General features: G+C 63.0%; 3 protein-coding genes across 3 annotated transcripts; all 3 read right to left on the bottom strand.

Annotated features, from left to right (window-relative positions):
• Window positions 1-876: 876 nt before the first annotated feature.
• LOC115641631 (zinc finger protein 787-like) lies at window positions 877-3,291 on the bottom strand. Its single transcript, XM_030544958.1, has 3 exons — window positions 3,284-3,291; window positions 2,359-2,804; window positions 877-1,643 (listed from the first exon to the last, which is right to left on the bottom strand). The coding sequence occupies exons 2-3, from the start codon at window positions 2,769-2,771 to the stop codon at window positions 1,340-1,342; spliced, it is 717 nt and encodes a 238-aa protein (XP_030400818.1). The 5' UTR covers window positions 2,772-2,804; window positions 3,284-3,291; the 3' UTR covers window positions 877-1,339.
• A 2,122-nt stretch (window positions 3,292-5,413) lies between these two features.
• Window positions 5,414-9,613, bottom strand: LOC115641635 (zinc finger protein 581-like). Its single transcript, XM_030544966.1, has 2 exons — window positions 8,873-9,613; window positions 5,414-8,039 (listed from the first exon to the last, which is right to left on the bottom strand). Exon 2 carries the CDS (start codon window positions 7,994-7,996, stop codon window positions 7,346-7,348), a length of 651 nt encoding a protein of 216 aa, XP_030400826.1. The 5' UTR covers window positions 7,997-8,039; window positions 8,873-9,613; the 3' UTR covers window positions 5,414-7,345.
• On the bottom strand, window positions 8,893-9,892 carry LOC115641669 (basic proline-rich protein-like). Its single transcript, XM_030544998.1, has 3 exons — window positions 9,859-9,892; window positions 9,293-9,767; window positions 8,893-9,256 (listed from the first exon to the last, which is right to left on the bottom strand). Exons 1-3 carry the CDS (start codon window positions 9,890-9,892, stop codon window positions 8,911-8,913), a joined length of 855 nt encoding a protein of 284 aa, XP_030400858.1. The 3' UTR covers window positions 8,893-8,910.
• Window positions 9,893-10,641: the final 749 nt, after the last annotated feature.

Below are 10,641 nucleotides of genomic sequence, written 5' to 3'. Positions count from 1 at the left end.
GCCGGTTAGTAAAGATCTGTTCCCCCCGGGAGGTACTGATAGCCAGGGAACAAGTCACCCCTGAACCTTCTCTCTGTGACGCTAACTAGATTGAGCTCCTGGACTCTCTTCCTCTCATGCGGGTTTTCCCACCCTTTAGCCGTTCTCCTGGTTCTCCTCTGACCCCTCTCCAATTCGTCAACATCCTTCCTGACTGGTGGGCACCAGAACTGGACACGGGATCCCAGCAGTGACGGATCCAGGGGTAAAATAACCTCCCTGTGCCTATGCAAGATCCCCGTTTTTGCATCCCACGATTGCGTTAGGGCTTTTGGCCACAACGTGACACCGGGAGCTCCTGCTCTGCTGATTATTCACCATGCCCACTGCCAATCTTTGTCAGAATCGCTGCTCCCCAGGAGAGGGTCCCCCAGCCCACCCGTCTCCCCGCAATCATTGTCAGAGGCACCCACCCACCTGCTGCCAGTCATTGTCAGAGTCACTGTTCCCCAGGAGAGGGTCCCCCTGCCCACCCGCCTGCCCCCAATCATTGTCAGAGTCGCTGCTCCCTAGGAGAGGGTCCTCCAGCTGCCCACCCAGCTGGCATCTCTGTTCCTAGCTGAATACCTTGGCATTTACTGGATCAGTGACATGGCCTCTTGGGTATTGGCCACTCCTGCCATTTCTAGGTCACCTGCAAACTTGCTGGGCAATGATTTTGTGTTTTCTCCCAGGCCATTGATAAAAATGGTAAATAGTATTGGGCCGAGAATGGGTCCCCAAGGGACCCCGCTGTAAACGCACCCGCTGGATGATGCGGCCCCAATAACCATTACCTTTTGAGCTCTATCAGTTAGCCAGTTTTTAAGCCATTTATCATAGGCCACGTTTATTGGGCACCATTCTAAAGTCTTGATCAAAATATTGCGCGGTACCAAGTCAAAATATTAGATCAAAACGATGCCCTTTATCAACCAAGCTTGTAATCTCTGGAGCATTGGGGGAAAATTGATTTGTTTTGCAAGTTATTTTCCATGTTGTGGAGGGGAAATGCCCCCCCCCCCCATGTTTTATATCGAATGGGAGATGTTCTGGTTATTTTTGAGGTTTGGGGTGGGAAAAAAATTCATTCCACAAAGGTGAAAAACAGCATGCTGAAAACTGGGCGGGTGAACACTTCCCCCACCCGCGCTCCAGAGCATCCCAAAGCAGGACATACGTGGGGGGGGGAGATCGCTGCTAGCAGAGGATTTGGCTGAGGCATTTTACCTCTCAGCCCAGTGCCCATCGCCTGGCCATGCCATGGCCTCCCCAACTGCACCACATGCCAATGACTGCTGCCCAGCCTGGATGTGGGTATTCAGTCCACTGGCAGGTGCAGGGGCCGGCCGTGGGCCCCACCTGGTGCCCACCCCAGCGGAGGGTGCCTGGCCTGGAGGTGCCAGACCACCCACTGGCGCTCCTGGAAGCCCTTTCCGCACAGGGCGCAGCGGTGGGGGCGCTTCCCCGAGTGCAGCCGCCGGCGCTTGGCGTACTTGGAGGAGTTGTTGAAACTCTTGGGGCAGCCAGGGCAGCGGAAGGGGCACTCGCCCGTGTGGATGCGCTGGTGGGTGGACAGGGCTGAGGACTGGGTGAAGCGCTGGCTGCAGATGCCGCAGGCGAAGGGGCGCTTGCCCGTGTGCACCCGCAGGTGCTCCTTCAGGTCCGTGGCCCACTTGAAACGCTTGGAGCACACAAAGCAGATGTATTGCCGGGCATCGGGCGGGGGAGCTGGCAGCCTGCCGTGTGGGGAACGGGCACTGAGGCTCAGGTGTCAGGGAGTGGCGTGGACTGGCTTGACCTATCCAGGAGCGGCAGGGCTCAGGCCCCAGGGAGGGGCATGGATTGGCACATGCATGTCGTGGGCATCAGGGCTCGGTTGGGGCACCCGGTCCAGCTTTTCCAGAAAGAAGCAGCAAACACGACCACCCTCCTCTTCCTCAGCCATTCTTCCTCCGTCGCCAGCTTCTCTGCAGCCCGAGTCACCGGGGGACAGCCGGGCACCCGTGCCAGGGACAGGGGAGCCCTGCTCTGCATCTCACTCCACTGCCAGACGCTGCCATGCCCCAGGGCACCGGCTGTCCGCCAGCCCCACTGCCGACAGGGACAGGCAGCCACCGTTCGCCAGGAAGTCAGGCCCGGGGCCCTCAGCAGAGGACCGAGGGACACCCAAGTTAGCGCCAGCCCCTTGGCGTCACCGCCGCCATCTTGCGCCAGGTCCTTGGCACACCCATCAGTGTCCCGCTGGCTCGGGGGGCCAGGGGGGCAGGCGGGTTCGCTGCCCGGGGACTGGGCGTGGACGCGTCGCTGAAGCTCTTGGGGCAGCCCGGGCAGCAGAAGGGGCGCTCGCCCGCGTGGATGCGCATGTGGCCGGTCAGCACTGAGGACTGGGTGAAGTGCTGGCTGCACACCTGGCAGCGGTAGGGGCGCTCGCCCGTGTGCACCCGCTCGTGGTCCCGCCGGTCCGAGGAGCGCTGGAAGCGCTTAGGGCAGACCGAGCAGGCGAAGGGCTTAGCCGTGGGGCTGGGGTCCCACTCGGTGCCGGGGCGTGGCTGCGGGGACACTGCCAGCAGGGCGGGCAGGGCAAGGAACAGGCACGGCCCCGGGTGGGCGTGGCAGCAGGTGCTGAGGCCATCGGCCCCCTCCTGGCTCAACGGCTCCGAGACGTACTCGGGGCACCCGGTTCCTTCCTCCTTCACCCTCACCACCTGGATCTCCAGGGGCTCCCTCGCCAGCCTGCGCTGAACCCTCATGGTGGCTGGGGGCTCCAGGCCACCCCCCAATCCCTGTCGGAAAAAAAGGGGGTAAACACACGGGAGAGACAAACAGGGCTGGGAATAGAACCCAGGAGTCCTGGCTCCCAGCCCCCCACCCCCCTCTACCCACTGGCCCCCCACTCCCCTGCCAGAGTCAGAGAACCCAGGAGTCCTGGCTCCCAGCCCCCGACCCCCTCTACCCACTGCCCCCCACTCCCCTGCCAGAGTCAGAGAACCCAGGAGTCCTGGCTCCCAGCCCCCGACCCCCTCTACCCACTGCCCCCCACTCCCCTGCCAGAGTCAGAGAACCCAGGAGTCCTGGCTCCCAGCCCCCCACCCCCCTCTACCCACTGGCCGCTACTCCCCAGGAGTCCTGGCTCCCAGCCCTTCAAGTGAATCTGCTGGGTCTCGCACGGAGGACAGGATCCCCCCCAGCTGGAATCTCCCCCGGCCCATTTAACCCCCGAGTGGCCGGGTGGGATCCCCAGCCCCATGCACCACCCCCTCACCTGGCCCGGCTCAGCACCGCCCCCGGCCTCCCCCTAGCCCTGGGCCGCCCCGCCCCTTTAAGGGGCCAAATCTCGGGATTTAAAGGGGAGGGCGGCGGAGATGTTCGTGTCGGGCCTTTCTTGTCCGCGGTCAAAAAATCAAAGTTGGGTTGTTTTTCTTTAAAGAGACATGGCGGGGGGAGGGCCCCCCAGCTTCCCCTGCCCCCACAAGGAAGGAACAGATACACCCCGCCGCCCCGTTGGGCTGCGAAGCACGAACCCAGGAGTCCTGACTCCCAGCCCCCTAGCAAACACTCCCCTCCCAGAGCCAGGGAGAGAACCCAGGAGTCCGGGCTCCCAGCCCACCCCCTGCTGTAACCACCAGACCCCACTCCCCTCCTAGAGCCTGAGAGAACCCAGGAGTCCTGGCTCCCGGCTCCCCCCGCTCTAACCACCAGATCCCACTCCCCTCCCACAGCCTGAGAGAACCCAGGAGTCCTGGCCCTCAGTCCCCCTGCTCTAAGCCACCAGACCTTAGGGGGGGTCCATGGGAGAACCGACATCCAAACCCAGCTCACCTCTAAGCCAACCAATGAGCCAGGGTGGGTCTCTGGGCCCGAGTGGCTGGCGCACACACAGGATGTGTCCACACAGCACATCGAGCCTGGCTCTGACTCACATTTGAGCCAAAGCCCTCACACAAATCAGCCTGACTCCGGTTAGCCCGCACTTAGGACCTGGTTCCCAGGGCCCCGCTGGGGGCAGTGGAGCAGAGCCTGCGTTCTGCTGAGCCGCCGAGCCAAACCCTCTCATTCTGCAGTGTGGACGCAGCTGTAAACCCAGGCTTCCAATTCAGTGTGGACGTGCAGGCACCGGCTTGGCCACACTGATTCCCAAAGACCTGGGTACATAGTGCAGTGTGGACATACCTTAACTGACCAAGACATATGAGGGGCTGGGCCGGACATCCTACCAGGTAACGAAACCCATCGTTTCTGGCAGGAAGTTTTGAAAACCTGTCTTCTTTTTATCAATCCCCAGCTACATTTTTTGAGGGAGCTGCCCCAAAAAACAACCAACCTACACCTGAAAAAATGGCAGTCTTTGATGCAAAGCACAGAATATCAGGGTTGGAAGGGACCTCAGAAGGTCATTGAGTCCAACCCCCTGCTCAAAGCAGGACCAATCCCCAGACAGATTTTTGTCCCAGATCTCTAAATGGCCCCACTTAAGGATTGAACTCAGAATCCTGGGTTTAGCAGGCCAATGCTCAAACCTCTGAGCTATCCCTCCCCACGATGACTAAATCTTGGTTAAAACAAATTCTGGTGCAAAAATTCTGGTTGTCAAAATGTTTGGGTCTTGAAAACCAACTGGGTAAACAATGTAATTGGTTTGTTTCTGCTCATAAATTTCACCTTTCGAATATTTTTGTTGCTTGGTGAAAGTTTTGAGGGTTTTAAGAAAACGGTTCGTTAAACCATGTCGGTTTTTCAGCAAGTTTTCTTGCTGTTGGGAAACCATTTTTAGGAAAATGATCGTAAAAAAAATTTCAGGGTTGGAAAAACGTGGAATAGAAAATTGGGGAAAATGTGTGTTTCTGCAAAAAAAAATTGCAACTATTTTTTATTTGAATAATGTGATTCACAGTTAAAATTTTTAGTTTCAAAAACTGTTTTTTCCCCCCCAAACTATTTTCAGTTTAGAAAATGTATTTTTTGATAAAAAGTTTTGGGATTTTAAACACCGATTTTCAGTTGAAACAAACTGGGGTTTCAAAATGCATCTTCAGTCAACTAAATTGGTTTTTCAACCACGTTTTCCGTCCATTTCTTTTGCTTTGGTACGAACGTTGGATTCTCAAAACCCCCAAACTTCTAATGAAAAACTGAAGATTTTCACCCCCGAAATGTCAGTTTTCTTGGTCCAAACACCTAGTTAAAAAAAGGGTTTTGCTGGAAAATACCTGTGGTGAGAAATGCCTGGTAAATAGCCACTTGGGACCCAAAACTGTGTCTTGCCTGATGTACTTTTTGGTACCAAACCCACCCCCTAGCTCCCCTCCAGCAATGAGCTGGACTCTGTCACACCCGCAGCCCCTGCCCTGCTGGAATTCAAACCCCAGGCCCGACACTTCATTCCACACACACAAAACAACCAAAAAGTGTTTTAATTAATAATAATAATTAAAAAACTGAGATAACGAAGATTCCACCCTAAATCGGAGCTGTGGAGAGGGAGCAGCTGGCCAGGCCGGGCATCTTGGAGTGATCTGGGCTTGACGTGAGGCCAGTTCTGTCATTGGATTTCCTTCTCTGGGGCGATTGGGAGGCGGGGAGTCCTTGTGGGGGGGCATCCTGCTCCCCTGCCTCTACCTGCAGCCATTTGGGGGCCCCAGACGGAAAAACATGACGTGAAGATTGGTCTCGGTGATGGTGGGCCTTCCGTGATGGCCCCCAGCTGTTGGTCACTGTTTGAGGCAGGATACCGGGGCAGATGGGCCTCTGGGACTGATCCAGGGCAGGGAAGGGGTGGGATACCAGGTTAGATAGGCCAGCGGCGCGGCTCCATGGAGCAGGAGAGGGCCGGATACCAGGGTACATGGGCCATCGGGAGCAATATGAGCCTATTTCTAGGGAATGTAGAGTCAACACAACCCTCTATGGGGGTGGCCAGGACAACCCCCCTCCTCCCCTCAACCACTGGCTGTAGGACTGAGCTATCTGTCCCTAGAGGGAACAGGCCCCATGCCACATTCTCTGCTCCTCTGAGCCAGCCAGTCCCTGCCCCAGGGACGGATGGGAGCCGGCGCCCCCTAGAGGGGAAAGGCCCCGTGCCCCATTCCTTGCCCCCTTGAGCCAGCTAGTCTCTGCCCGAGGGCTGGACGGGAGCCGGCGCCCCTTAGAGGGGAAAGGCCTTGTACCCCATTTCCCATCCCCTAGTGAATTACCACCCATAACCCCAGTATTTACTCGAGTGCTCCAGGACCCACATGGGCTCGGACTGAACTGATCCAGGCTGCCCTGACCTATCTGCGAGGGGCAGCCTCTGTCTTGGGGAGCCGTGGGGGGCATCTGTGAGGAGGCCAATGCCTTGGGCTAGGGCACAGAGGGGCTGCCCACAGGGATACAGGGCACATCCCCCTCCCCTAGGCAGGTGTGGGCGTACAGTAGAGACCACCATGCCCCCAGAGTCAGGGGCCCATATGGGGACAAGGGTTGCTACATGGCTAAGCCATGGGGAGTTGCCAGGCTGGCTTCGGGGCTCCTCGTGCCCCACAGGCTGTGGGTGGTGTCAGTCCGGCTCTGTGGCTCCCCGTGCCCATCGGGGTGCGGATGGCGTCGGTCCCGGGGCTCCCCGTGCCCGTCAGGGTGCGGGCGGCGTCGGTCCGGCTCCGGGGCTCCCTGTGCCCGTTGGGGTGCGGGCAGTGTCGGTCCGGCTCCGGGGCTCCCCGTGCCCGTCGGGGTGCGGGCGGTGTCGGTCCGGCTCTGGGGCTCCCCGTGCCCGTCAGGGCGGCTTCCCATGCCCGTCGGGGCCACGCCGGTCTGGCTCCAGGACTCTCCGTTCCCGTCGGGGCCGCGCCAGTCCCACTTCGAGCCTCCCCGTGCCCATGGGGGCGGCGCCAGTCCGGCTCCAGGACTCCCCGTGCCCATCGGGGCCGCGCCGGTCTGGCTCCAGGACTCTCCGTGCCCGTTGGGGCCGCGCCAGTCCGGCTTCGAGCCTCCCCGTGCCCATGGGGGCGGCGCCAGTCCGGCTCCAGGACTCCCCGTGCCCATCGGGGCCTTGCCGGTCTGGCTCCAGGACTCTCCGTGCCCGTCGGGGCCGTGCCAGTCTGGCTCCAGGGCTCCTCGGTCTGGCTCCAGGACTCCCCATGCCCGTCGGGGCCACGCCAGTCCGGCTTCGAGCCTCCCCGTGCCCATGGGGGCAGCGCCAGTCCGGCTCCAGGACTCCCCGTGCCTGTCAGGGCCGCGCCAGTCCGGCTCCAGGACTCCCCGTGCCCATCAGGGCCGTGCCGGTCTGGCTCCAGGACTCTCTGTGCCCGTCGGGGCCGCGCCGGTCCGGCTCCAGGACTCCCCGTGCCCGTCAGGGCGTGGGCGGCTGCTGGCGGTGCTTGCGCCGGATGTGCCGCTGGAGCGTGTTGCGCTCGCCGAAGCGCATATGGCAGTCCTCGCACTGGAAGGGGCGCTCGCCCGTGTGCACGCGCTGGTGGTGGGCCAGCTCGCCGGCGTCACGGAAGCTGCGTTGGCAGATGGGGCACTGGTGGGGCTTGCGCCCGGCGTGGGTGTACTTGTGCCGCTCGAGGTGGGACGTTCGCTTGAAGGCCTTGCCGCAGGCCCGGCAGACGTGGGGCTTGTGCTCCGAGTGGGTGATGCTGTGCCGCTGCAGGTAGGAGAGGTACTCGAAGGTCCGCGAGCACACCGGGCAGCAGTACACCTTCCGCAGGCCCGCCCGCTCGCCCGCCGCACCCACCTCCTCCACCAGCACTGTGTAGGGCAGCCCCTGGCTGTCGATCAGCAGGTAGCGACCGTAGCGCGCGGCCTCGCCCTGCTCCGGCCCGGCCTCCCCGGGGCCGGGGGGCCAGGGTGGGGCCCAGGGAGAGCGCGGCCGGGCGGCCTCCTCGTCCTCCTCCAGTTTGAGCCGGCGCCCGGACGGTGCCTCCCGGGCTGGGGGCTGGTGCCGGGAGTCAGCACCGCCGTCCCTGGGGGGCCGCGGGCCGAAGGGGTGGAGATCCATAGGGCGGGCAGCGCCCCCCGCTGGCGGGACTTGCTCAGAGCGTCTGGAAAGAGAAATGGGGAGGGGAGGGAACGATCAGGTGTGTGTCATAGACCCCGCACCAAATACAGGAGTCTCTGAGGGCTCAGGGCACGGGCAAGGATGAGACCTTTTCCCTCTGCGGGGCGCAGGCTCCCATTCAGCCCCTGGAGGTTCCTGGGTCCCAGCTCAGTTCCCAGTGGAAGGAGTGACCTCCCACATCACCCCATGGCCACAGCAACACCCGCTGGCCCCCCCTCACTGCCCCAATGCTCCCGTTCCACCCCCTGCTACCACCCACTGCTCCTGGCACCCCCCCATCACCTCCTCACTGCTCCCTCCTATCCCCCTGCGACCCCTCGCACCCCCACCCCATCATCCTCCTCTGCCCCTGGCACCCCCCCGTCATCTCCTCACTGCCCCCTCCTATCCTCCTGCCACCCCTCGCACCCCCACCCCGTCATCCTCCTCTGCCCCTGGCACCCCCTCATCACCTCCTCACTGCCCCCTCCTATCCCCTTGCCACCCCTCACAGCCCCCATCCCGTCATCATCCACTGCCCCTGGCACCCCCCCGTCACCTCCTCACTGCCCCCTCCTATCCTCCTGCCACCCCTCGCACCCCCACCCCGTCATCCTCCTCTGCCCCTGGCACCCCCCCATCACCTCCTCACTGCCCCCTCCTATCCCCTTGCCACCCCTCGCAGCCCCCATCCCGTCATCATCCACTGCCCCTGGCACCCCCCCATCACCTCCTCACTGCCCCCTCCTATCCCCTTGCCACCCCTCGCAGCCCCCATCCCGTCATCCTCCACTGCCCCTGCCACCCCTGGCACCGCCCCCCTGGGGGCTAATTTACCTTCCCAGGCACCGGTGCCCAGCGTCCCGTCTCCGGGGTCATGGCAGCTCTGGTGCCCACACGGCCGGCCGGGCCAGCGCCGGGCACGGTGCCCTCAGCTCATGGCAGCGCTGGGGCCGGCTCCAAGCCGGGCCGGGAGGGATCCAGCAGCTGTCCTGGTTCCAGCTGAGGGGGCGGCACCGGTCTGGTCCAGGCTGGGGGCGGCACCGGTCCAAACCCGGCTGGATTTGGTGGTTCCGGTCCAATCCAGGCTGGGGGGACGGTACCGGTCCGGTCCGGTCCAGGCTGGGGGGACGGCACCGGTCGGGCTCGGTCCAGGCTGGGGGGGGCACAGTACCAGTCCGGTCTAGGCTGGTGGGGGGCGGCACCGGTCCAGTCCCAGCTGGGGGGGTCGATACCGGTCCGGTCCGATCCAGGCTGGGGGGGGCGGCACCGGTCGGGCCCGGTCCAGGCTGGGGGGGGGCGCAGTACCGGTCCGGTCCGATCCAGGCTGTGGGGGCGGTACCGGTCCAGTCCCAGTTGGAGGGGTCGGTACCGGTCCGGTTCGATCCAGGCTGGGGGGGGCGGCACCGGTCGGGCCCGGTCCAGGCTGGGGGGGGCGCAGTACCGGTCCGGTCCGGTCCGGTCCGATCCAGGCTGGGGGGGCGGTACCGGTCCAGTCCCAGCTGGGGGGGCGGTACCGGTCCAGGCTCTACGCGCCCGGCGCCCCCCTGCGGGCTCTGGCGCCCTGTGACGGCCCCGGGTCCCTGGCGTGGGGGGGCCCGGGGGGGGGGCCAGTCTGTCTCTGTCCGTCCGTCCCTCCACCCGCAGCAGGAGCCGGTGTCGCTGCAAAAGGCGACCGGGTGGAAACGCCGCGCTCCAATCCGGCCCCGGACGCCTGGGTTCCGAGGCGAGACTGGGCGGTGGGGGGAGGCAGATACCCCCCCAACCCTCAAGGGAAAACCTGGCCACAGCCCGACGGGGCGGCGGGGAGGGGGGAGACTGACCCCAGGCAACTCCCCGCAGGCCGCCTGTGTCCATCAGTCTGCAGACACCGCCCAGAGCTGGAGAGAACCCAGGAGTCCTGGCTCCCAGCCCCCACCTCCGCTCTAACCACTAGCCCCCACTCCCCTCCCAGAGCCGGAGAGAACCCAGGCGTCCTGGCTCCCAGCCCCCACCTCCGCTCTAACCACTAGCCCCCACTCCCCTCCCAGAGCCGGAGAGAACCCAGGAGTCCTGGCTCCCAGCCCCCACCTCCGCTCTAACCACTAGCCCCCACTCCCCTCCCAGAGCCGGAGAGAACCCAGGAGTCCTGGCGCCCAGCCCCCACCTCCGCTCTAACCACTAGCCCCCACTCCCCTCCCAGAGCCGGAGAGAACCCAGGCGTCCTGACTCCCAGCCCCGGCCCCCGCTCTAACCACTAATTGAATGAATCAAAATTATCTCTATTCCCCCCCTTGTCTCTTTAGGTATTTTCTCACTTGACCACACTGCCGGGGGGCGGGGGGCTGTGGACGGCAGGTGCCCAGTGGGACCTGTGCTGGGTGGTCTCCAATTCACCTCCCTAGTTAGGGTGTCTGTCAGAGCAGAGCAGTGAGCTGGATCGGGGCCGGCGCCCCCTAGACGGGAGAAGCCACGTGCCCCGTTCTCTCGCCACCGCCCCCCCAGCCAGCCAGTCCCTGGCTTTGTTTTCCTGGGCCAATCTCCCATTTGTGTGGTTGGTTGCTCAGAAGGGTTTTTGTTGAGAGATTGTGTGTGTGTGTATGTGTGTACAGATCCCACAGAGCAGG

This window comes from Gopherus evgoodei, unplaced genomic scaffold (genome assembly GCF_007399415.2).
Source record: "Gopherus evgoodei ecotype Sinaloan lineage unplaced genomic scaffold, rGopEvg1_v1.p scaffold_35_arrow_ctg1, whole genome shotgun sequence".
In the NCBI taxonomy this organism is placed as follows: domain Eukaryota; kingdom Metazoa; phylum Chordata; order Testudines; family Testudinidae; genus Gopherus; species Gopherus evgoodei.
The sequence above is the reverse complement of the archived record's forward strand: the minus strand, read 5'-3'. Positions and strand labels throughout refer to the sequence as shown.